Source organism: Takifugu flavidus, chromosome 6, assembly GCF_003711565.1.
Source record: "Takifugu flavidus isolate HTHZ2018 chromosome 6, ASM371156v2, whole genome shotgun sequence".
Lineage (NCBI taxonomy): Eukaryota > Metazoa > Chordata > Actinopteri > Tetraodontiformes > Tetraodontidae > Takifugu > Takifugu flavidus.
This window is the reverse complement of record NC_079525.1, coordinates 2,636,795-2,661,663: the sequence shown is the minus strand read 5'-3', so window position 1 is coordinate 2,661,663 and position 24,869 is coordinate 2,636,795. Positions and strand designations below refer to the sequence as shown.

The 24,869-nt window shown below is 45.9% G+C and overlaps 2 protein-coding genes across 6 annotated transcripts in view; one reads left to right on the top strand and one right to left on the bottom strand.

The window, feature by feature from the left end:
* The first annotated feature begins 654 nt into the window (after nucleotides 1-654).
* On the top strand, nucleotides 655-4,504 carry LOC130527197 (hydroperoxide isomerase ALOXE3-like). 2 transcript variants are annotated; one of them, XM_057035435.1, is made up of 14 exons: nucleotides 662-921; nucleotides 1,047-1,251; nucleotides 1,360-1,441; nucleotides 1,523-1,645; nucleotides 1,795-1,898; nucleotides 1,977-2,143; nucleotides 2,228-2,371; nucleotides 2,538-2,741; nucleotides 2,815-2,901; nucleotides 2,980-3,149; nucleotides 3,416-3,537; nucleotides 3,625-3,725; nucleotides 3,943-4,113; nucleotides 4,197-4,504. In XM_057035435.1, exons 1-14 carry the CDS (start codon nucleotides 769-771, stop codon nucleotides 4,374-4,376), a joined length of 2,013 nt encoding a protein of 670 aa, XP_056891415.1. In that variant the 5' UTR covers nucleotides 662-768; the 3' UTR covers nucleotides 4,377-4,504. The 2 variants fall into 2 exon arrangements, with proteins under 2 accessions (XP_056891414.1, XP_056891415.1); XM_057035434.1 differs by having other exon boundaries at nucleotides 655-921; nucleotides 1,795-2,143.
* A 3,474-nt stretch (nucleotides 4,505-7,978) lies between these two features.
* Nucleotides 7,979-24,869, bottom strand: part of npnta (nephronectin a) — a 35,953-nt gene continuing 19,062 nt past the window's right edge. For all 4 annotated transcript variants that reach the window (XM_057034671.1, XM_057034674.1, XM_057034672.1 and 1 more), the window contains 9 exons: nucleotides 21,855-21,974; nucleotides 20,663-20,782; nucleotides 18,283-18,417; nucleotides 17,444-17,566; nucleotides 15,956-16,414; nucleotides 12,458-12,547; nucleotides 11,382-11,480; nucleotides 9,726-9,985; nucleotides 7,979-9,639 (listed from right to left, as the gene is read on the bottom strand). In XM_057034671.1, coding sequence (XP_056890651.1) covers nucleotides 9,529-9,639; nucleotides 9,726-9,985; nucleotides 11,382-11,480; nucleotides 12,458-12,547; nucleotides 15,956-16,414; nucleotides 17,444-17,566; nucleotides 18,283-18,417; nucleotides 20,663-20,782; nucleotides 21,855-21,974 — 1,517 coding nt within the window. In that variant the 3' untranslated portion in view covers nucleotides 7,979-9,528. The remainder of the gene's footprint in view (nucleotides 9,640-9,725; nucleotides 9,986-11,381; nucleotides 11,481-12,457; nucleotides 12,548-15,955; nucleotides 16,415-17,443; nucleotides 17,567-18,282; nucleotides 18,418-20,662; nucleotides 20,783-21,854; nucleotides 21,975-24,869) is intronic.

Sequence of the window (24,869 nt, the reverse complement as noted above, 5' to 3'; positions counted from 1 at the left end):
CTCTGTCCGTTTCCGTGGCAACCGAGAACCGTGAACGACGACTTCTCGTGCCCCGTTGTGCGTATCGCCACTGTGCCGGTCCCCTTTTCTCCACTTTGTGGGTCAAAGGGATGGTAAAAGTCAGAGGGATCTCTTCCATGTTGGTGATGTGGCTGGGCGCGGTTATCTTGTCGCGGCAGTAGGTGCGGAAGATGGCCGCCCTCTCCTGGTTAGGGTTAGGGAAGATGGCCGCCCTCTCCTGGTAGTCCGCGGGCAGCCGCTGCGCAACAGTTGTCCTCGCGCGTATGGAGAGATGCCGCCGCCTCATAAAGCGAAAACACTAAGATTGCTCGATTGCCATTTTCAGCCGCATATTCGATGGCCTGCAGTTTAAAGTAAGCCTCATTCATACGCGTCTCGCTTGACCGGCGCCATTTTAGGGGATCCTTATGCGTAGGTGTGCCGCTAATCGATTGGCGGAGCGTTTACCGTAGTGAACCCACCAAAGACGCACAGCAGATTTTGGAACTCAGTCCACACACAAGGCGCTCCATATTATAAGGCGCACCGTCCATTTTTGAGAAAATCTCAGTGTTTTAGGTGCGCCTTATAGTCCTGAAATTACGCTTATATCCTATATAAGCAGGGCAGCAGGCCCTGTAGCCTAATTAACAGAGGTAGGGGGGAAGTCAGTTCTCCCATTTTGCAAACATCCCAGCAAAACGGAATTCCTTTACTCTACTTTGGCTTTGTTTTCACCATTTTACCAGGATCCTTCCGCAGTGACATATGCTTTCCTATGACGTGACCGTGTCCACTGCCGACATCGTGGCCGCCACCACTTTCAACAATGTCTTCATCAAGCTGGTGGGCGAGGACGGAGAGAGCGAGCGCGAGTGGCTCGTCAGCTTCAAAGGTGCTGCAGCTTTCATGAAGGGAATGGTAAGTCTCAGATTTCTCTTGTGAACAACCTGGCTCAAATGCGAGGATGTGCTCTGCCCACCACAGCCCAGAAAGGAAGCCCCCATCATGTTCTTTAAAAGGGCCTCTCCTCATTTTATCTTTAGGTGTCTAAATTTACAGTCCACTGCTCCGAGTCCATCGGGAAGCTGGTGCTGATAGAGCTTGACAAGCAGGGCCTCCCGATATTTCCTGAAGACTCGTGGTTCCCTTCCAAAGTCGAGGTCAAATCCCCCGAAGGTGACGTCTATGTCTTCCCCATCTACTACTGGATCGATGACAACCGAGTGCACCGCTTCAGAGAGGGAACAGGTTTGGGGATTCTTTTTTTTAGATTCGAGGCAGAAGAATACGAGGCAAAAGGGGCCAATTGTGCTCATTTTCATGCTTTTTAAACTTTCACTTCACTCTTCACTCAAGCCCTGAGAGTCTTTGAAGACACCCACCCTCTGGGGAGGCCCAGTCGAGAGCGGGAGCTGAAGGAAAGGGAGGAAGACTATCGGTGAGAACCCGTGTTCGTCCTTTAACGCAACCAATTCTGCCTTTCAGCAGATATGTTAACCAGTTTGCTCTTTTCTTCCAGCTGGGATGTGTATGCAGAGGGAATTCCCCACATCATGAAGGCTGACGGCCCCCTTTCCCTGCCTGCTGAGGTCCGCTTCTCCTTCACCAAGACTACAGAGTTCTATTTTACTGCCGCTGCTGGGTGAGAGCATTGACCTCTACTGAAAGGAATGCTGAGTGTTTTCTCTGTAAACGAGTGTTTATTAATTCTGCAGTGAATTGTGGTAGGTTCAGGGCCTTCTCATGCATCCTAGGTGGATGATCATTATTACTGCTCTGTTTTGAATCTAGACTGACTGAGCTGCAGCTGAAGGGTCTGGACGACTGCAAGGAGAACTGGCCCGATATCGACAGCATCGATCGGGTGTTTTGCTGCAAAAAAACTGAGATATCAGGTAATTTCCTGATGAAGCGTGATGTTGAACCGATGCTTTTGGTGGGCTCGGTGATTCAAAGTGCCACCCTCTGCCCAGAGTATGTTCAGGACCACTGGAAGGAGGACTCTTTCTTTGGCTACCAGTTCCTGAACGCCGTGAATCCCACGATGATCCGGCGCTGCTCAGTGCTGCCTGGAAACCTTCCTGTCACCGATGAGATGGTCTTCAGCGGTGGCCAGTTCAGACTGGAGGAAGAAATGCAGGTGACTGACCTTTTGATAGATCTGAAAGCTGGCAGTTCAGTGCATCCACTGACACTCATAGCGTTCCACATCGGCTTCCCACAGAAAGGCAACATATTCCTTTGTGACTACAAGAGCCTGGATGGCATCAAAGCAAACACCATCAATGGGAAGCAGCAGTACCTGATGGCGCCGCTTGTGCTGTTGCACAAAACTCCAGATGACAAGCTGATGCCGATCGCAATTCAGGTGAGATGACCACAATATAGAGTAGTTCAGCTGGATGCAAACACACGGGTAACAAGGCAACCTAGCGCGGTGGCTAATCCAAGGAAATCCGAATTTGGATTCCTTCAACATTTGTGAGGACGCTTAACCCGATGGCCTGAGCCACTTCACCGCCCTTCTCGTGCAGCTCAAGCAGATCCCAGCAGGAGACAATCCCATCTTCTTCCCCAGCGACTCCGAGTACGACTGGCTGACGGCCAAGATCTTTGTCCGGAGCGCGGAGTTCTCCGAACATCAGCTCAACGCTCACCTGCTGCGCACTCACCTGCTGGCGGAGGTCTTCGCGGTTTCACTGCTGCGCAACGTGCCCATGGTGCATCCTCTGTACAAGGTAACTGGGAGGAGGGTTTGAACGGCTGATCGCTGTGGTAATAATTGCTGACTGTGTGAACTGTTTCTTAAAGCTTCTGATCCCTCACACTCGCTACACTCTGCAAATCAACTACCTAGCTCGCCGTCTCCTGATAGCTGAGACAGGAGTGTTCACGGAGGTAGGAAAAATGCAACACACCTGCTTTTGTGCAGTAGAACGGACAATTCATGGCACACTCACTGTGTTTAACTCTTAGTTTTCTGCCACTGGTGGAGAGGGAATGATCACATTCCTGAAGAAGTCACTGTCCTCAGTGACCTACAGCTCCCTCTGTTTACCGGACAACATCTCCGAACGTGGGCTGGAGTCTGTGCCGAACTTCTACTACAGAGATGATGGGCTCAGACTCTGGTCCATCATCAACAGGTGAAAATACTATTTCCCATTAAGCAGATTTGCTGCTTCCCTACAATGAAAAGCAATTAAAATACTTCAACAAATTTGAGAATCTCCATCTTTCTAGTTTAGGTGAAGCAGGTAGAATAATGAAAGATGGAGTCTTGCAGCTCAAAACTGTGGGAGGAACTTCTCACGATCACTTTCTCTGAACTGTCACAGCACAAATGGAGCCACATCCTTCGTAGGTTGTGTTTTAGGCTGCTAATAAAATGATTTTTCTTCATTTGTCAAAGGTTTGTGCAGGGAGTGCTGAGCTTCTACTACAAGAATGACTTGAAGCTCAAGCAAGATTCAGAGCTGCAGAAGTGGATTCAGGACATTTACGAGCACGGGTTCCTCTCTCAGAAGGACACAGGTGAACTGAAGGCTGCTGTCTCTCATACGATCTTTGATTTCCTTTTTTTCCTAAATAAAGAATGCGCCCTTTGTCCAATTTTGACAGGAATTCCACAGAGCTTCAGCACCGTCGCAGAGGTGGTGAAGTTTGTCACCATGGTCATGTTCACGTGCTCGGCGCAGCACTCAGCTGTCAACAGCGGGCAGGTAACCTTTTAAAAAGCGTTTGGCTTCTCGCTCCACGTGAATTCCTGACTGACACAGATCAACAGTCATGTTGCGCAACTGCCGCTTTTTCGTAAATCACTTTCGCCGCAACGTTACAACCACACGTGGCAATCCGTTACAATGCTGAAACATTTTGCTTTCAGCGAAAGAAACACGCAAGCGGAACCTTTCACAATTGCCTTTTACTGTTTAATAGTATGACTACGGAGGTTGGATGCCCAACAATCCCATCACTCTGCAACTTCCCCCGCCAACCACAAAGGGGACCACGAGCGAGGCCACCATGCTGAAAACCCTGCCTGATGTCAACGCAACGGTCCAGGGAATGGCTACCATATGGCTGCTGAGCAAGCGGTCCACAGACTTTGTAAGTCCATCTAGCTTCATGTTGCTACCATCTCCCAGCCAGCCCCTCCCTCGCTGACATAAGAAACCAAATGATCTCTTCAGGTCTCTCTCGGCCAGTACCCAGAGGAGCATTTCAGTGAGGAGATCCCCTTCACGTTCATCAAGGACTTTCAGGCTGAACTTCGACAACTAAGTGCTGAGATTAAAGCCAGAAACGTGGACCTGGAAATACCGTACACGTACATGGATCCAGGAGACATCGAGAACAGCGTGGCCATCTGAAGGTCCTGGAACCGAGGCCTGGATTCAGAATTGTATTTAAATGAGAGCAATGGCGGAATTGTGCTTATCTATCTCTTTGTGTTTGTCTTTTGTGCTATTTAAATAAAATTGGACAGCCTGGACCTGCACCCTGTCTATTCTTGTGGCTCAGCTGCTTGTTCTGAATATCAGAAACCAAACATTAGCCCCATTTTGGCTTCACTACCCTTTTTCGTCTCGAGGATTAGCATCAATTTCCAGTTTATTTGAATTATTTTTAAGATACGAGCACACTGCCTGTGTTTCAGACCTTTTGCCCTCTTGCATCATTGAGTTGCTTTTAATGTCATCCTTTCAGGATCTATTTGCTAAATCTTATTTCTGGCCTGGGGAAAAGAGATGAATTTGGAAAAGGATACATCAACTTTTTTTTTATTTATTTTTTTTTTAAGGGCTGGCATTATCAACACACCCTTTTCCTTCAGCTCAGCACATCACACCCACCATCCATCAACAAAGAGAGCAAAGTCTCACACACGACAGTAAGGAAGAAACACAACAACCTGCTCTGTAAACTACTCCCAAATTCTGTTTGATTAGCATACTTGACTGTCAGCGGCGTCTGCAGAGGGTATAAACACTGACCTCAGCAACCTAAAGCTCCCTGGAGGCTGCAACTGGTCCTGCAGCAACAAGCTTTGAGTAATAACCCACATGTGGTAAAATGAATAATTCAGTCAAGGCGCATGCATAAAGTAGAGCATCAGCTGCCTTCTCGGGATCTGTTTGCACTGAAAGAGGGATCAAAGTGTGATAATAATTCTTCTGGGATGTGTCATTAGTGTCTTCTCTTGGTCAAAGTGACAAATTCATAATTTAAGAAATGTCTTTCGTTAACATGAATCGTGTTCCTTGGACTTTCGTTAGATTTGTTACTGTTCCTGCTGCAGACGGGGTTTTTAGAGGGTGGGATTGTCAGACTGGATTGCTTTGAACCACATTTGTGACCCCAGAGCTCCAGAAAGACGTCGGTCAAAAAAGGTGAAAAGGGAAGATTTCTAACGGTGGTGGAGAATTTAAACGAGTTCTGCTCCATCCGATGTTGTGGGAAGGTTCCGATATGACGAGGGAAGCCGAGCAATGAAAATAGACACATTTCTATAATAAATTATAAAATAGATGCATTTTCAACAACCGGAGCCTTCAAATGCTCCCTCTGGAGCGACTTTGGGGAAAGGGCTCATTATTCTTCCCGAGGAAATGCTCAGGTTGTCGCCATGGTAATTTTCATCTGCTCCATGTTCTCGGGTTCTGTTAAGGTCAATGTGAAGTTGCCATCGAATGGACGGCGTGTAAGTGACAATTCAACTATTATTGTGTTTTTTACAACATAATTTTAAGTTGCCATGTCACGAGAAGTTGTGTTGATCCTATTTAAATATTATGGGGATAACGTGAATCTATCCACCTTTTAAGGTAACCAGTAGTCAAACCTTTTCTGCCTAGTGTCATTCATTAGTGTGACCTTTTTGAACCCATGGGGCGCTCTCCCTCTCCTCGTATGCTGGGTGAGCTGACCCCAGCTGCTAATTACTGCCCAGTGGACCCAACCCTTCTCTGTGGGGGGTCACAGAGGTGTGGGCCTCCTCGCTATGAGAAGAAGGTTTACCGGAATGTCCATTTTCAGCTCGTGCACAGTTCTGTCCACCTGTGCTTTAACTCTCATTTCATCCACCATCAGCTCTGCTTTCATCATTGTCCCACGACTAAAGAGCTTTTAGCTTCTTCCTGCCAACCAGAAACCTGGTCTTCAGCCCTGACTACTGTCCAGAGGACACGACAACCGAGACCTCCGTCGTCTCTTAAACCTCTCAACATTAAGTCCCATTTTTTTCCTGTGAAAGCATCTGCTCAGACTGGGCCAATAGCTGTAGCAAAGGTTTCTGACTGAAAAAAGTCCACCCTGCAGGTTGCTCCAGGACACTAAGACTGACTATTCATGCTATATTTCATCTAAACTGTTCAATATTGCTATCTGTTAAAGGGAAGAGATTTTTTTCTTTCACCTTTGCAACAGAAGAGGAAGAGGAGCAGATAACTGGTAAACAGCCAGAATTTCAGTTATCGCTTCAGTTATAATAGAAGGACTAGTTTAGACCTTTTTGACCTTTGTGAGCTGCCTCTGGTGGAAATAAATCTGGTTATTCATATGGAGTTTCAGTCCAGCTGGGATGAAGGAGCTGACAAAGACCATTTGGTGAGTTTGGGTGGGATATAAAGAGAGAAGAAAGGAGAAAATCATTAGCCAGAGGTCTGAATGTACATCACACCAGATTGGGATAAACCTTCCATGCAGGTTCAAGGGTTGCTCTGTATCCATGGAAACTGAGTGCATTTATAAAAGTCGCTCAAACCCATTTGTTTAATTTTGTTCAGACCTCATTTCCTGTTAATGCCTGCTATTATTTGACAAATGTTCAGCATGCTTTAATATGATTATATAAAAAAGTGCAGCATTTAAGTGCACAAAGGTGGATCCTGTGTGTGTGTGTGTGTGTGTGTGTGTGTGTGTGTGTTTCTTTGCTACATATTAAGCATCAAAATACTCAAAATACAAAGGGGGAGGACATACAAATGAGGACATTTTTGTAGCTTGGAGCCCACGCAATGTCAAAGGACTGTTTGTGAATTAGGCCCGGTTTTTAAGGTTGAGGTTAGAGTTACAGGTAGTTTAGGGTTAGGGTTAAGATTAAGGTTAGGGTTGGCTACTGAAAAATGCCATTTCTTCCACTTGACCAATAATCCTACATCCTCAGATTCAGTCACATGACTTAAGTTTGCTCAGACTTTCTCAGCAAGCTCGATGTACTTTCATACATTCAAGTTATGCAGACTTTTCATGCAGACTTTTCAGGCGCAACAGCAGCAGTTCATTGAAATGCCGTTTGTTTGACTCCCTTTTTTTACATTTTTAATGCAAAATTAATGCATTTTTTACCCCTAAGTTTTAAAAAGAGTCCATTTCTGCAGTAAGTACAGAACGCTACATTACAACATAAACTACCCCCTCAAAAAAGTGTTTTACTCCTGGTTTAAAATTAAATTAAACCGCTGATGTTTGAATTGGCCAGTACTGTGGGAAGTACATTAACATGCTTTAAAAGAAAAAAAAATCCTGCTTTAAATTGTCACTTTGAGCAGTTGTTTGAAACCATTTAACCAGATGATAAGAGAATTTTGGTGATTGGGTTTAAACCATATTCTGTTGTTGTTAAGATAGTAATTAAAAGCAAGTTGGTGAAGTTGTCCTGTCTTTAGGGGATTCCTTAATAAACAGTTGTTTGTTTGTTTTTTTCCCCCATATTTTTCTAAAGTCATTTACATAATGAAAAGTTTAAATGAAATCCGTGAAAAATGACTAAAGGGACCACCCCCAGAATTGAAAAAGAAAATTGGATTTCTGAGTAAATAGCCACAGCCAAATCCAATTAAACTGAAATAAACAGTGGCTGCTACTGTGTTCCATTTTGAGTGAACTATTCCTTTAAAAAAGTCACTGACAGCTCACCGACGGCTGACGTGAACGTCGACGTAATGGAGAAATCAGGCATTGGTTCAAAACATATCAAGCAAAACGTCATTTATTTACACTCCGCTCTGAATTGATCCGAATATGGCAAGTGCACCCATGCTTACAGAAAACCTGCCCCCCCCACCCCCCCCCCCCCCCACAGCCAATGCCCTTCATTAACGCAGTATGACACGCGGCTATGCATTTCCAAAATTACAGACAGAGCGTTATAGCTTAAAACATAAACACACTTTTTTTTGTGCACCTTTAACACACACTTCTGGATACATCCATGAAACACTGAAGTAGCGACCACTAGAAAACCCACTCGTAAGCTAGGCCTTGAACCAAGAACGCAAGAAAAAACACATGTAGCTTTTTGGAGTATGTACACACAACTACATTTACAATAGTACAATCTGTGAAAGCCTAAAAAGTTGTCGGTATCAACATTATAACAAACTGCACTTAATATAACAAAGCGCATCCTGTATTATAGAGATAAATGTAAGATTTGCAAGTGCCGAAGAAACAAAATTATCAACAATAATAATAATGTACTGATTCTGTTTGACACCTTTCAAGTATCTGAAAATTTGAGTTTAAATATATTTTGGTGCTTCCGGATAGAAAAGGTGCTGAAGGATCTGTGAGAGGACGAATGCACATCTGGGCACTTTCACTTGGCACAAAAAGAGGGAAAAAAGTGAAATTCCGACGTAGTTTTACGCAGCTTGGTCACACAATGACATGGTTGGTACCCCGCAATTTTCAACCTCTGAGATTTTTCCTCACTCTCTGATGATGTCCCATATATATATATATATATATATATATATATATATATATATATATATATATATATAAATAATGATCAGGCTCTGCAGGGTGCAGCGTTTTGTGGTTGTTGTGGCCTAAAATGATTTCATGGCAGCTTGTAGGAACAAAAAGAGTCACAGCGTGGGGTGGGGGGAAATCAGAGTTTGATTTTTAAATTACGGTAATTGTCATGTTTATTTCCCTCCTACCTACTCGTTTTCTGGAAGTCAACGTCTAGACACGCTGCGTTTCTTATGCACACAGGGGCGACTGAAGGGTTTGGTCGAGATGAAGTGAAAGTTTAGTTGCATTTGCATCAGCATTCAGAGGGCCCAGTACTGACACCCAAACTGTAAAACAATAATACACAACAACTGACAACGGAGTGTTTTTTTTCCAAGCTTCAAATAAAAACATGTTCCTGCTCTGATGTTTAGCTAATGAACATCAACGGTAGGCGTAATGATTAATGTGATAATTAACGTGGATGCGAATGTGGACCTCACGTTGCTGGACGGTTGTCGGGCAACGATCTACGTGCAGATTTTTTGATTAACAAGGCGACGGAGGCTCAGAAATGGTGGCGTGCTTCTGGGACGCCCCTACTCGCTGACACTCACCAGAGCCCGCCATTCTGCGTTTGTGGATATTGGCGGTGGCAGTCGTGGGACGCGGGGGTGGGCTGCATGTCAGTGACTGGCCAGGCAAAGTGAGGGGTTTTCACGACAGAGTCACTTCTCCTTGAGATGATTCTCCCTCTTTCGCTTTTGCCCTAGTCTGATGTTAGAGTCTCCTCAGATTGTGCTCCTCGGTGCAGCTGCCTTTCCTCAGGGTGATGTCGTCCACGGCCATCTCGCCGACTCTGCCTCGCCTGCGCTCCCCCTTCAGGATCACCTGGGGAACAGCAGGAAGGTGCACAACCAGTGTCAATTGCACCACCTGAAACTGCCCTGTGATTTAAAACCTCTTGTCACACTCACACTTTCCAGTCCCGTCCCCCACAGCGTGATTTGGGTGTGCCTCCAGCCGTTCCCGCCCGTCCGTCCCCACACTGCCGGACTGTCCTGCTTTCCTTTCTTCACAAACACTTGCAGCATGCCCACGTGGTGGCCTGCCAGCTTGTGTCGGAACGACAGGCACAGATTGCCGTCGTTCCAGGGCTGCGTGAGCGGGAGGACCAGCTGAGCCCCTCGCCCCGTCCTTTTGTTGCTCACCTCAGGGATGGTGAGGTATCGTCCACCTGTTGAGGTCGAAAATAGCGATCGATTATTGGAAAAATAACCGTAATCAAGCGGTTTAAAGTTCAGCGAGGACACAGGCGGCAGGAGCTCGACACCTGCCCTCCACACCACAGTTCAAAACTCCTGCTGGGACACAAATAGATTTTTCAGTATTTCTGGAAACTACACTGGGATTTCAAATAGATTTTTAGACAATCTACCAACATCCCCCCGAAATATTCCACTTGCTCGACTTCAGATGATGAAGTCTTTTAAATTCTATGAGGAATGACACTCATTTATTTCCCCTATAACAACATAATGGTAAAATACCTGCAGCACACCGATACTTAACACTCCACCTTTTGGCAGGTTGGTGGTGTCAGAGCACATTAAAATGATTTATTTCTGACTGTTAGCGGAAGTTTATAGTGCCCCAGATAAAAAACAATTGGGACCTACTCATGTTCGGCCACATAAAAATCTAAAGTGCCTCTAGATAAGCTATTAATTGTGATGTATGTTGTTTATCTAGTAGATATGGCGGGGGTGTGATATAAATATGGAGCTGTTGTCCATCTAACATATACAAATTGAACATATTTTTTGTTCAAATGATGCTCACACAGAATTAAAGCTGCTGCTTTTCTGACATCACCAACCAAACTGGGAGAAGTGATCCAAGCAGCATTTTAGTTGTCTTTGGTCAGACCCGGTTCAAGTGAGTCTGAGTGTGAGAACGTCTGGAAACAAGCTGGTGCCTGCGAGACGGAGCCAGCTGGCAGGAGCAGCCAGATGTAGTTAGCGTCAGCTAAACCGGGCCAGTATGCTGCGGTGTTTAGTCTCCACGCTACCTCTGCTTGATCTCCTCGACATAATTCATCACGTTTTCTCCTCGACTGAACCCCAAGAAAAACAGTGTCGTGTTCCCGTATGATGTAAGTCAAAGGTAGAGAGCGGTCGTGTAATCCACTTCTCATTTGCATGGCTTTGTAGCGCAGAGCTCTAATCTGCAGACGCGACAAGCCACTTCCCCTAAAGTCATTTCATCTAGACCTGTAATTGAGTACAAGTGCTCAGACTGTGTGTGTGTGTGTGTGTGTGTGTGTGTGTGTGTGTGTGTGTGTGTGTGAGAGAGAGTGTTGTATTTGCTAGTAAGTAGCAAAGTGCCCATTCTTTGAGCAAAGTGAGGACATTGTTGCAAAGTGGGGGCATTTTGGTTTAAATTGAGTGTTAAGATGTGGTTTGACGTAGGGATGGTTAAGGTTAGGAAGCTATGAATTCCTTTACAGTCTATGTAAGACAGAAATATGAGAGAGTCTGTGTGTGTGTGTGTGTGTGTGTGCATTTGTGTAATATTATTAATGCTCTTTTTCTCTTCATATCCCTGAAACAAACATACGTTCCTCCAGTTACCTGATGGATCGGGTGTCGTCTCCCAGTGCACGTCTCCGTCTTTGTCCCTGATCCAACCACAGAGGCCGTCATCAAAGGAGCAGCTCAGATACCCCGACTCTAAAGAGGGGAAAAAAGACACTATTCAGAGGAGAAGGTGCACAAATGTAGAGAAAAAGGACCAAATAAGACTCTTTACGAGGACACGGAGGCACAACGGAAGACATTTCTGGTCACTTCTGAAGAACTGTCGTGTTCATTTGAAAGAAGGCTGCAGAACTTCCAAGCAGAAGTAGCAGAAGTACTCATAAAAGATCAAACCCGATTTGCAGGCGCTGATCTAAATGCGCATTTACATGCGCGTGCATATAATACATCATAATAAAACTTCTTGATGCCTCGGCAGCAACATTAAGGGAAAGCGGGAAAAAACAGTCGTGGCATCATTCGAGCTTTCTTGCGCAAATTGGTTCAGGAGATGAGAACAACATCCATCATTTGTTCCTGAAATCTGTTTTTTTGTTTTTTTGCAAGACACTTCACAGTTCATTTTCTGAGCCAATGAAAAAGCCGCCTCTCTTGGTACAGCGAATGAAAGATTGCGCACAAAAAATAACGGTGGAACTGAATCATTAGGCGCGTTCATTTGCATAGAGCAGTGGATCAGATCCAGCAAATGTGACAGGACACAGGGAAACAGCAGCAGCGCTAGTGTACACTCATTAAGAGAAGAGTTCCGGAGCGCCGTCGAATCCTCAATCACTGAAACAGCAAACAATGTGAAAGTGGGAAAAGCCTGGCTCCAGTCAGGCTGTGAGCCGCCCCGTCAATCACACGACAGTGTCCATGAGAGCGCCGAGGCGGACGCATGTGCCCTTCAAAATAAGTTCTTTTTCAAAATTAAAGACATGTCCAACATTCAATGCGCATTAAATATTATTTGCTTTTTTGACCAGCTATCTGAGACCCATCCAGAACGGGTCCGTGACCCAAAAGTGGGTCCACCACTGGCGTCTCCGCCTCGGCTGTAGAGCCGAGCGCCTCTTTCCCTCACGTGGACAGAAGAGGCGGCTCGTTCGTGACAACCTGAGCCTTACCTGGATCATCCTTGGCTTCGTCCGCCGTGTTTCCGAGCTCAATGTCAAAGTCGATGTCGAGGACGGTGTTGCGGTCGTGGTTCCGTGGGACTGGGGAGCGAGGTGAAAGACACTTGTTTAGCTACAGGATTAATGCCTATATTACATTTCAGCGGCGCGCCGGCTGGTGGCCACTGTTTGGCTTTGTGTTATGAGTCCGCAAGGAGGCATCAATGTCACGGTTTAGCGAGCAGCTCTGCAGGAAAAACCCATAATTGTACTCCAGAGACCCGGGGAACCACCTGAACTTAAATATGAATTATTCTGAGGAAAAGGGCAATGGTTCATCTGACGCAATGTGTGGGCAACTGTTGCTGCTATATAGGAGCGTTGATATATTCACACGCATACAAGCGAACAGCCAGTCCCTAAATAGCCTCGTTCCCTCCCCAGTGGGGGTCACGCTGTCTGAAATCCTATAAGTCAAGCTGTCTCATTAAAGGTCAAGTGGAGTTGGCAAAGTTAGACTAGACTGTACAGTAGGATAGTCGCTCTGTTACAAAAATAGACTCGTCCACTTTTTAAAATCTGTCCGGAGCATTTGCAGATGAGCGACAGCAAGTGTCACCGCCAGGAGACGGAATAATGAAAGCTGATATCAAGCTTTAGAAATAAAACTGAAGTTGCACCGGCGAGCCAGCGGCCACCCCTGGGTGGATATCCTGGATGGATTCTTGCCCCCGTGCCATGAATGCGCTCTAACCTGCACTTGAACTGTCAGCCCCCCCCACGGACTTCAAAGTTCAGTCAGCCGGAGTACCGACCGTGCCCGTCCCCGCGCTGGGTCACAACCAGCTGCCAGACTGAGACAAGGGGTCCGGGTCGTCTGTCAGACCCTGCTTTTAAAAGATGAGGAAGCTCCCATGTGTACGGCTGGGTGACGCACATGACTAACAGAGTCGAATTTAGAATTTTGTTATTTCAATATAGAACATTTAGGTAATCTTCTCCTGGTTTCCCACTTGGAATCATAATATCCTGAAATTCTTCATCCACAGTCAGAATTTCCAATATAAATCAGGGGTGCCCAAATCCAGTCCTTGAGGGTCCAGCCCGGTTTTCTGTCCCATCTACCTGGTAGGAAGGAAATCCCGGCTGGACTCAGCCCTCGAGGACTGGATTTGAGCAGCACTTTAAAGTTGTTTTGCTTATTTTAAGGTCAGACTGTGAAGCCTGACTTGAGTCAGGGTCTCATTAGGCCTCATTAAACAGCACTAATACTGTATTTTTCTCCCAATTATGGATTGTTTTTACGGTTTCTAAAACCAGCCTGGGGGCTTGTAAAATCCAGAATAGCAGTTAAAATCATTGAATTCTCCTATTGATGGTAACACTTTTGGCTCGTGGCACCTCTGCAGTGGTGGGGTTAATAGTAGCTGCAGTAAAGGCAGAATGGGAGCCACCATTTTCTCTGCTTCTCTGCTATGATACCATCTCCTGGGACAGCTGACCGTAAAGGCCGACTCAGGTTTTGTGCTGTAGTTAAACTGCTATTGGGTCAACAAACCCGGAGAGACATTCTCACCTTGTCCAAGTGCTGATCACCGATCAGTTTGGTGATAAGGAGTATATGCAAGTACATGACTTTAAAATGGCCTGGAGCCAGTTTCAGAGTCACCGGGTTTGAATTTATTTTGAAAATGGCCTGTCTGGCTGTCCAATAGCAAGGTTTATTGTTATTAAAATTACCGAGCCACGTTTGAACAGATCTAGACATGCAAGACATTTTATTTCTATCTTTCTATCTTCATCGTTCTCTTCATCCTCACACTCACTATTCACATGTGTCTGGGCGAAGACACCAAACAGCATGGTACAGTGTAACAACATGGTTCTGGCTGTATAATAACCTTTTTCTAATATCTAAATATCAGGACTGAGTTCCATCCTGAGGTGCCAGCTTTACAGGTGCAGTGAACCACCTGTATACCTGCTCCTCTATGCTAATGGCTACCCAAGCTTCTCATTGAAGATTTACGCTTGATACACTGAGCGGTAAGAATCTGCTGATCCAATTTAAGGCAGAAAAATCCTCAGAGCTCTTAAACTGGTTTTCACAACAGGCCTTGAAAATCAAATAAAACTGCACACCTGCTGTCAAGGTGCTCTTCATGCCCTAAGACTCTCATCATAGGATTCCTATTTCTTCATCACTATTTAAAAAAAAAAAAAACTCCCAGCAGCGTCTCTCCTACCTGTCTTATCTCGGCCGAACCATCTGTGGAGAGAGCACAAGTTCCCCGTGTGGTGTGAACTATTAGATTGATGTCTTCCCCGAGCAGGCCAGACAGGTGTTCGCGTAAACTTCTCTTTCCTTTTTCCAATTATGTGACGCCATCTGGCAAATCAGGTACTGTACTCTACCTCCTCCGTCGCTTCTCGGCCGGGCAGCTTAATGTCAGCGTTGATACCGGCTTATTTTACGATTACAAGAGCGCGCGGGGAATTTTAACCTATAAAAGTGTATGCTGCCAGAAAGGTCAAACTTTGCAGTGGCAACACAGAAAAACAACTAAAGTTCCTGCCATGTATGATATTACATGTGTATTATGTATATTAAGTATGCAGATTTTACAGATTTTGCTAACATTATACATATATGTCCATGTGTGTGTGTGTGTTCAGTTGACAAGGATGAATTGGTTAAATATACCACAGTCGTTGACCCCAATGTAAACAAAGAGGTTTACCCACTCAGCAAATACGTGAGGGGGGCTATTGTCTTCCTGACTTTGAGGGATGTCGTTAAATTTAACTACCGCTGAAAACAGTCTGGTGGCTTCCTTTACATCTCTTCTCTCATGGTGGAAACAGAGGACAGACTAAACCTGTCCCCAAAACCCTAATTTGACACAAATTAGCTCGGTAATGCGTAAAGTGCAGCCTGGCTTTAGGCTCCCCACCTTGATCAAAGGGATTTTTCATCTTGGAATTGAAAAAAAATTGGAATTTTAACATTTTTAACATGTGCTGATAATTGGACAGGCAACGGTTTTTGTTGGCAAGCTAAGCAGGTAGTTGGATGTCACGGCAACAGAACCTGTTACATTGAAGAAAATATGTTTCAAAATATGTTTCACTGCATCTCTGAGCCATTACAATGAACTGCTGTAGCTAAAACTACCGAGCTGAACAACAAAGGACAAACCTTGTGTTACCCCGATTGGCCTCAGGACCCATTTGAGCTAAACATCAGAGGCCCGACCAGCTACTCATGTCTTTTATTTTAAATGTGAAACCGCTGTAAATGGAAGGTGCTTTTGGAAGTCTACCCGGCAGAATGTAAATCCCCAATTCCCCACATTACTTTCGAAGAACAAAAGCTTATTATGATTCGCAGAATTGGCTGCGAAATCTCCTTCATGCTGTTGAAAAGCAACAAGCCTGGAGCTAATGCACAATAACTCCCTCTAAATGTTCCAAGAATGAAATAAAGAGAAACACGTTAATAGTTCTTACTGTGGACATCGCCTCTCTGTTTGGTCACCTCCTTCTGGATGGTGTTGTCCACTGGCGTGACCGGAGGTGGGGGCGGCGGGGGGATATAGGGCTTGCGAGTGGGCGCTGGCGGCTTCTTGGTTGGAACAAATGGCTTCCAGGTCAGAACTTCTGGCCTGCGTGTGGGAGGGGTGACTCTCACAGTGGGAGGAGGTGCTTTGGTCGTTGGTGTGGGCATGGTGGTCATCTTGGCGGTTGTAGTTAGTTTGGTAGTTGTAGTTGCTTTGGTTGTAGTCATCTTGGAGGCTGTAGTCATCATGGCAGTTGTTGATTTGGGAATAACAGGGAAAACTCTCTTCTGTGTAATGGGGGGGCGGAGAGTGGTGGTGGTTCTCTTCTCGTCCCTATCGGGGATGTGGTTGTGGTGGTTTGGGGGAATTTTTTCCGGTCTCGGAACGTCAATGATCACCTTCGGAATGGCTGAAATGGGAGAATGTAGATAGACATATGAGCGTTTACTGTCCAGCACATGGCAAAGTTGGCGTTTGGTTATTGAATCGTTCATTAAAGACAGGAACAGCTTTCCAGATGTGCAGGTTTCACAAACGCAAAGAGAGACCCCCCCCCACACACACACACACACACACGTTCAGACTATTTCTTATGTGGAGTTGGAGGTCGTTGCTGTCTATGGTGCGTGGTTTAGGGCTCTGTTCACTTGATGGATAATTCTTTGTGCCCCCAAAGCTGGAGATCACACAGGCGTCTCCCGATTCCAAAACGCTTGCCCTTCTCCTGCCTCATTGCTGCTCACATCCGTCATTTGCGAGGGGGGGGTGGACCAAGTGGTGGGGTTGTTCCTGAGTGAGGAATGGGAGCGGACAAAGCCAAGTGGTCGGACCTCAGTTATTGCCTTCTCAGGTTGCAGGCAACTTTGATATGTGACACACAAATAGGATATTGAAAGTCGACTCCCGGCGCACTCATGGCTCACACCCCCGGGGGCAGGTGACAGGGTGAAGCATTTGCAGTGCGCCACGCCGCAGGCTTCCCCTCTGCTCTGTGGATGTTACGCCAGTCGTGTCAGTTAGATGCTTAAATAACTGTGGAGAATGAATGACCTTGTGTCAACTGAACGGCTCTAAAAAAAAGAAAAATGCAGCGTCGCGGACTAATGAACTGAGGATCAGCCGGCAAAGCTGCGGGAAACTGTCATATTTCACATTTGACTCTTCCGTTTTCCTTGATTGACCTGGACAGATGTCAAAAATTGAGTCAAGGCTGACGTGATGAGGCAGCAGAGTGATAGGTTTTGATTGACAGCCCCTACAAAGAAAGGAATTTCGGCTTCTCTGCCTGGAAAGCTGTTCCTCCTCCCTCACTCCTGTTTTCCGACTTTTTTTTTTTTTAAAAGCTAAAGTAGGAAAAGAAAACAAAAAGGGTGAGGCCCTGTTCCCACTTGCACAAGTGCAGAGCAGAGGCTCGGGTTTTTGTCCGTGGGGTCCTTACGTTTGCAGTCGTGGCCCATCCCCCTGAAGCCGTCCCTGCATTTGCACTTGTATGAGCCTGCCGTGTTGTAGCAGGTGGCGTAGCCGCTGCAGTGGCTCCGGCCTGAAGAGCACTCGTCCACATCTGAAACATAATGGAAACTCAGCGACACGCAATTTCTGAGCAGGAGAAAGGATGCAGGGGTGTGGCAGCAGGCAAGAGGTTTAAAGTTGATGTCCTTAAAGTCTACACACTATGCATTATTCTTCTGAAACTAACTTTAGCCCTACCATGAGCAGACTTTAGCTCTTCAGCAGTTTAGAAGAGAGCTCATTATCCCATTTAAATTCCAAAGGTTTCAATTTATCATTTATTATGTATTTTCTTTGTTCTTCAGCTCTGGAGTGTTTTACAAATGCAAAAGAGCTGCATAAATAATTCTATTTCATGAGACAGCCGCTACCTACTGTTCTATATAGCCTAATGAGTCTAATTTTAAATGCATTTGTAACATCCTGATCAGCTATATAATAAATATAGTTGGGCGACTACTGAAATTGGCCCATGTGGTAATGATGTTCTGTTAGCTGCATTTTGCTGCAACTGTTTTCCTTGTCAAATATTTTCGGTGCAATGTTAGCATATTAGCATAGGCCGCTAATATGGGCTTGAGCAAAAACTGCTTTTTTAGCACAGATGTTTTTTGGAAATTTTTACTTCTGGCTTTGAGTGCTCCGAATACAGCAGATAAGACAACTTTTATTTATGTATTTATTTTTAAAGCCATGTTAAACTGGTGTTTCCCTTATTTATCTCTGTAACGTTCTGGAACAGTGGGATAAAACTGCGGGCGGCGGTACCTAAGCACTGGTATTTCCCATTGATGTACTGCAGGTCAAAGCCTTCGTGACACTTGCAGATGTAGCTGCCGAAGGTGTTGACGCACTTCCGGAACCTGGGACACACCGCTATCCCCGTCGCACACTCATCCACGTCTGCAGGACGGAGAACACGCGTCAGAAATGCCAAACACATTCGCACGTTTTCACCCAACACGCTGCTTCTTGCTTGAAAATAATGAAAAACCTCAAGGTTAAACAAGGCAACAAATATCTGTATTCGCACCAGAAGCCATTTTCACCTTCGGAGGTTAATATTCACTTATGAACAAAATAATCTTTTGGATTCAGTTAGCAGGAAAAGACATCTTCTAAGTGTTTGTTGATCTTTTTGCTGGCCATTGCTATTCAGACCGAGCTGCGTGAAGAAATTTGGCTTAAAATACTGAATTCATTTCAGTGCAAAGCTGCTGATTAACATGTGCGAGGACTGGGAGGACGCGGAAAATATGGTTTATTACAAACTGCAGCTTTACTGAGAGAGCTGTGCTGAATAAACATGAACCTCACACTAAAGAGGTGTGTTGACCTGCTGTATCCTCGTCTGCTCTTGAGTTTCAACACAGAGGTTTTACCTTGTTTCAAGATGCTGCCCCCAAAAAACTAAGAAGAATAAAGTCTCACACAAAACTGAACTTTCTTCACCTCCCTCAGTTTCCTCTTCACCTCCTCCCTCTTTTTCCTCTACACCTCCTCCTCTGTTTCCTCTCCACCTCCCTGTTTCCTCTACACCTCCTCCCTCTGTTTCATCTACACCTCCTCCTCTGTTTCCTCTCCACCTCCCTGTTTCCTCTACACCTCCCTTTGTTTCCTCTTCACCTCCTCCTCTGTTTCCTCTCCACCTCCCTGTTTCCTCTACACCTCCCTTTGTTTCCTCTTCACGTCCTCCCTCTGTTTCCTCTACACCTCCTCCTCTGTTTCCTCTCCACCTCCCTGTTTCCTCTACACCTCCTCCCTCTGTTTCATCTACACCTCCTCCCTCTGTTTCCTCTCCACCTCCTCCCTCTGTTTCCTCTCCACCTCCCTCTGTTTCCTTTCCACCTCCCTCTGTTTGCTCTTCACCTCCTCCCTCTGTTTCCTCTACACCTCCTCCCTCTGTTTCATCTACACCTCCTCCCTCTGTTTCCTCTACACCTCCTCCCTCTGTTTCCTCTACACCTCCCTCTGTTTCCTCTTCACCTCCTCCCTCTGTTTCCTCTCCACCTCCCTGTTTCCTCTTCACCTCCTCCCTCTGTTTCCTCTCCACCTCCTTCTGTTTCCTCTACACCTCCTTCTCCCTCCATTTTCTTCTGTGCCCTCCCATTTTCAGTACTTCCATTGTTCCCTCTAGTTGAGCACTATTTGCGCCTCCTCCCGAGACTTCCCCACCTCCCGTTTTTACAGCCCCTCTCTCAGTTATTTTCTGCTCCTGCTCGTTCTCCTCACAACACTGGAAAACAGCTTCTGCACCCTATTTTCTTGCATTCTTTGAGTTTTTCATTTTCGGATCGTCCTCTTTGTTCCCTGACATGAAAAAGGGGAGGGAGGCGTAAATGCACATGACCCAAAGAACTGAACAGAGGCAAGAAGGCAATCACTCATTTCCTCTTTTAAAAGTTCTGGTATCAGTATAATTAGTTTTTCCCAGTCAGACAGAGTAGCACACACATTATAATAGATTTTAATAGCATGCTTGCATGGTTGGCTGTCATCGCCCTATCAAAGCTGCTGGTATGGTAACTGTTAAATGGGTTGGAACTTGCTCTGAAACTCTCCTTTAAAATGTGGCTTTCGCAGGGATCCTGAAACAGTCTATTAAAGGAAAGTAACACCTGTAAACAGGCTCCTGCATTCAGTCAAGCGCTGATTCAGACTTTAAGGTTTGGGAGAGCTCGGTCTGGACCAGACTGCATTTAAATATGACACATGTGGCTCAGCTTCTTCTGTTCTCATCTGATGAGCACGTAATGAAAGAGAACCGAGGGTGGGAGGAGGGACGGGGAGAGACCCCTAATCAGGATTCATGTGTTACCAACAGGAAGAAATAAAGGGAACTTAGTCACCGTTTCAGGAACAACAACTGCCGAGGTCCTTAAAAGCAGACCCTTATTGGAAAATTTGGATCAGCTCAGAGATTTTTTTTCTCCTTTTTGTGGTTCCCAATTTGCTTTTTAACTGAGAAGTTGGTTTTTGTCATCTCTGCCAACGCTGTTGAATTTAATGATCACTTGCCAGTCGCGGAGGCTGCGAATAACAAGGTAAAAACAACATTCTTGCGTGTGTTTTGTAACAGTTGCGCATGGGAGTGAATGGTAACATCAGTCTCAGATGTCACCCCTGGGGGGGTATAACAAGAACATACCCATGCAGGTTCTCCCGTCGGCAGCCAGTTGCAAGCCCGGCGATGGACACTGACATCGGACCTCCCCTTTCCGCACCTCGCAGCCATACTGGCAGTTTGCCATGCCGCAAGTACGAGCATCTGACAGACAGAAGAGAAACACAACACATATTAACGCCGGTGGAGAAAGGAATCCCTTTTTTCCTCTCTCTGGCACCCCTTAATCCTCACACTCTGGCCAGTGTCGCCAGCCTTCTCTGATATTAGTCAGGCTGACCCCCAGGCACCGACGGCATAACAACACATACACTCCCTTTATTAGATTCCTGTGCTGAGCAGCCTTTCTGTGCTTTACACCTCAGCCAACTTCATCTCTCCCCACCACAGACTGCTAATCCATCTAAGTCGTACTGGGGGTGCCTGTCCGCAGCCGCTCCGCAGCGGTGGAGCCATGCCGGGCAGATTGAGGCCCTTCAAAACAATGTTTTAATGGAACCGATTTTGCTGACGCTCTTTTAATAACCTAGCACCCTAAAGGGGAAATTAAAATGAGAGTCCTGCTGCCACCGCTGCCACCTCTAGCTGCCGCCAGCGCTCCGGAGGACAGTTTGATGACCGAGGCATGCCGGGCTGATTAAATGCTACAGTGATCTATTGATCGGAGCAGGAGGGGGGAGAAGATTGATAAGCTGTTTGATGCCATCACACTTGCATCGAGCACGACAGCTGAAGGCAAAAAATGATTTGATTTAAATATTTGACCAGCGGTCACGGCAGCCTACAATTTACAAAGCATTCTGCATTCTGAACACCTCATGGAAACTATTTTAAAAATGCTTTCACTAAATGGCGTTTTCGTCATATTTTCTTCTATTTTTTTTTTTTAACGGTCCTTCAGTGAGGAGCTCTTCAGACTCCGCTGCCGCTATAACAAGGCAAATCCGCTTTAATCAAAACAGCCGATCAGAGGATTCCAAGGCTGCTGTCAGAGGCACTTACATGAGCGGGGGAACCTATTTCACAATAGCTCGTGCCATCATCGGCGCCTTGCAAAGTTATTCCCATGAATAGCGGCGCAAAGGACAGTTTTGCAGAAGTATGCCGAGAAAAAGGAAATATGTAGAGCAGGACTGAAAACATCCCTCTTTAGAGACGACAAATCAAATACAGCTGAAGTGGCCTGGGCGTAAGTCAGGGGGGGAGACGGACTCACTTCCACAGGTTCCGTCAGGCAGCAGCATGTACCCGTTGAGACAGTAGCACTTGTAACTCCCGTAAGTGTTCATGCACCTGTGTTTGCAAGGCCGTGGCTTCAGCCCGCACTCGTTCAGATCTGCGGAGAGACGGAGACAGAGTCAGGACACGGCCAGACAGACAGACAAAAAGAGGGAGAGGGAGCTTCCTATAGGGGGGTTAAATGAGCCAGGGGTCAAAGGTGAGGAGGTCAATCACGTCAAACCTCACTCATCCGTGTGTGTGTGAGTGTGTGTGTAGATGTGTGTTTGGGAGGAGGCTGGGATGTCATCAGGGAAGTGAAGTGCTTCCATGTTCTGACAAGCCTGCCACCTCCTCTTTGATGCTTTAACAGGAAGCCGGTGTTGGCCGTCAACCTGCCCATTACCTGCAAGTGATAAAAGATGTTATTACAACCCCCCCCCCCCCCCCCCCCCCAGCCTCACATGGCTGTAGCTGCTCCAGCCAGCGCTCTCTGAAACATTCTTTTAAATGAAAGCAGGCGTTTAAGTCGAGAAATCCGACATTCAACAGCACGTGAAAATCCCATTAGAAGAACGCCGCCGCCCGACTTTGATGCAGACGTTTCTCCTGGGAGAAACGAGGGCGACCTGAGCTCAGCGACCGTCAAACGCTCATGCAAATTCCAGCCAGTCGCGCAGCAAACGTCGTAAAAAGCCGACAACAAGTGTGACTAACAACATTAATGGCATCTGCATCCCATTTAAGCATCGAAGCTGCAGCACCCCGGCGAGACGCCTGATGCGTGAAGCCTCGGTGGCATCAATGACACACCTGCACGGACGGGAGACGCCACTAATATTATTAGTTACACCTGCATACTAAAGTCAGCCCGCCCTTCTGGAGATTGGTTTACAACAGCTATATTAAATGAATATATTCATGTTTATGCCATTTTTTTTACTCTGTTTGGCTGAAATCTTATTTTACAGAATAAAAAATGGAGGGAAAAACAAGCCACCGAGTCATTTTAACATGCCATAGCAGGAAACACAGAGGCGTGACTAATAGCATTAATCACTTCTGCTCCATGTTTTGGTATTTCAGCTTCAGGGCCCCCGGTGACTTACAGTAACTCCTGAACGGAACAGAGACGCCATTAATCATCATATAGAAGGCACTGAGTTACAGTGAAACATTCGAGTGTCATGTCAACTTTGTCCATCACCAGAAGTGTTTCAGCTGCTAAACTAATCGTGTTTATTACTATTTTGTAGAACGGAATATTGCTTTCAAATAGCTAGCTGGAGCCAAATGCTAATCTCGGGCTAGTTGTAATTCATGTGGGGTTGGTTGTACCATCAGTGGATTCAACTATTCAATCTAGAGTAGCAGCAGTTCATTTTTTTTAGAACATCTTAATATAGCTGCAATTATTCCACCAAGGCACAAGTTGTAGATTCAAAATTACAGGAATAAAAACATTTAAAGTACATAATACATGCTTTACTTGCACTAATTATTGCACATTTCCAGTGCGTGATTGTAATTACTCTTAAATTTGTTGTCTAAGTGCCTTATTTGTGTGTCTGAAAGAAGGAGTCTTTGTGCATCTTTACAGTCATGCTTAAAGAGAGACAGGGATTATAAAATAGCCTCGAGTAAAGCTGCTCCGACAGGGAGATTTTTCATTTCAGTTGGCTTCCATCCGTGTTTTCCTCCGTCTGCTGCGTCTGAGATTAAGTTTTCCTCCTCGAGAACGGAGTGTCACTGCTCCTGTAGAGATTCGCAAAACAAGTTGGTACTGAACTCGATCCAAATCCCCTCCGTGACGGCCATCAACTGTCTGGAGATGTGGATTTTTACCGAGTTTTAATACGACAACAATTTGTGCACGGACAGAATAACACCGATTTGGTCTGTATTACACACTGATGGCTCATTAACGCTGAGCTTTTCACTTTTCTGGGTGTTTAAAAAGATCATAAAATATGCTGCAGTTGCCTTTATTTTCAGCGTGTGTCACAGAACAAGTCTTCTCTTGGATGAAATTGGAAAACCTAATAAAAATCTTACCAGTTTGTTTCAATAAGTCAAAGTTACTTCTTGCATTTTTTGCCAGAGGTGTCTTCCTCCTCCCGACCTAAATGTTCGGTCCCTAAGGAGTGCCATTCCTAAAAGGGATGGATCCAACACGAAGCTACGCAGGAATCCATCACTCTGGAATGATGACAGGGGCTCGGCAACATATAAATAACCCGGGCCGTGAATATCACCTCTGCTTCCTCAGCTATGGAGAAGCATCACAAATAGATTTCATCTTGTGCCACCCAGGACCGACCATTTCCATCTCTGCAAATAAGGCCGCATTCGGCTCCGTGCAGATACAAAGGGCGCTCGCTACATTCCTCCTACGCTTAAAAAAAGTCCCTCAGATGAATTAGGATGAATGAGCTGATGCCCAGATTGCACATACGCAGGCTTCACCTCCTATAAATGGCAGCTCCAGGCTTACTAAAGCCACGCCGGGTCTATGAATAGATGGACCCTTCTGCCCGCTGTCATATCAAAGCGAGTGCCACAAGGCTGTACGTCACAAACACTCATAAATTCTCGGGGTAATTTCGTAAATGCAGTTGTGGCGCGAGGGGACACTCTGGTGAAATATTTACGGCAGAACTTTCACTAAATGGGTCCGGTTTGTTTGCATTAAAGCGGCCCCTCGTGTTACGTCTGGGCTTTTCTCCTGGTTATGCGTTCACGCATTCCTAACGGCAATATCTGCACGGCCAGAAATGCAGCTGCAATGTCACACCAAAATGAATGAAGTGAGCTTGCGTCACATGCGTCACATTACACCACGGCTGCATCCGTGCTGCTGGTGAACGCCCCGAGAAGGAGGCCTCTTTTGTTGGAAATGGAAATCATTCCCGGGTCCGTCTCATGTTTCTCACAGAATGCGACTTCCTGGTTTCTGTTTCTGGCGAGATAACAGTCATACCTGGAGGCACTTGAACACGCGCATCCCCGGTCT

What these genes read in the sequence shown, in the direction of transcription:
- LOC130527197 (XM_057035434.1), top strand. Translation starts at nt 769, where the DNA reads ATGCTTTCCTATGACGTGACCGTGTCCACTGCCGACATCGTGGCCGCC. An exon ending in AGACAGGAGTGTTCACGGAG is followed by an intron (nt 2,902 to 2,979) that starts GTAGGAAAAATG and finishes TTTAACTCTTAG; the next exon opens with TTTTCTGCCACTGGTGGAGA. An exon ending in CAGCTGTCAACAGCGGGCAG is followed by an intron (nt 3,726 to 3,942) that starts GTAACCTTTTAA and finishes ACTGTTTAATAG; the next exon opens with TATGACTACGGAGGTTGGAT.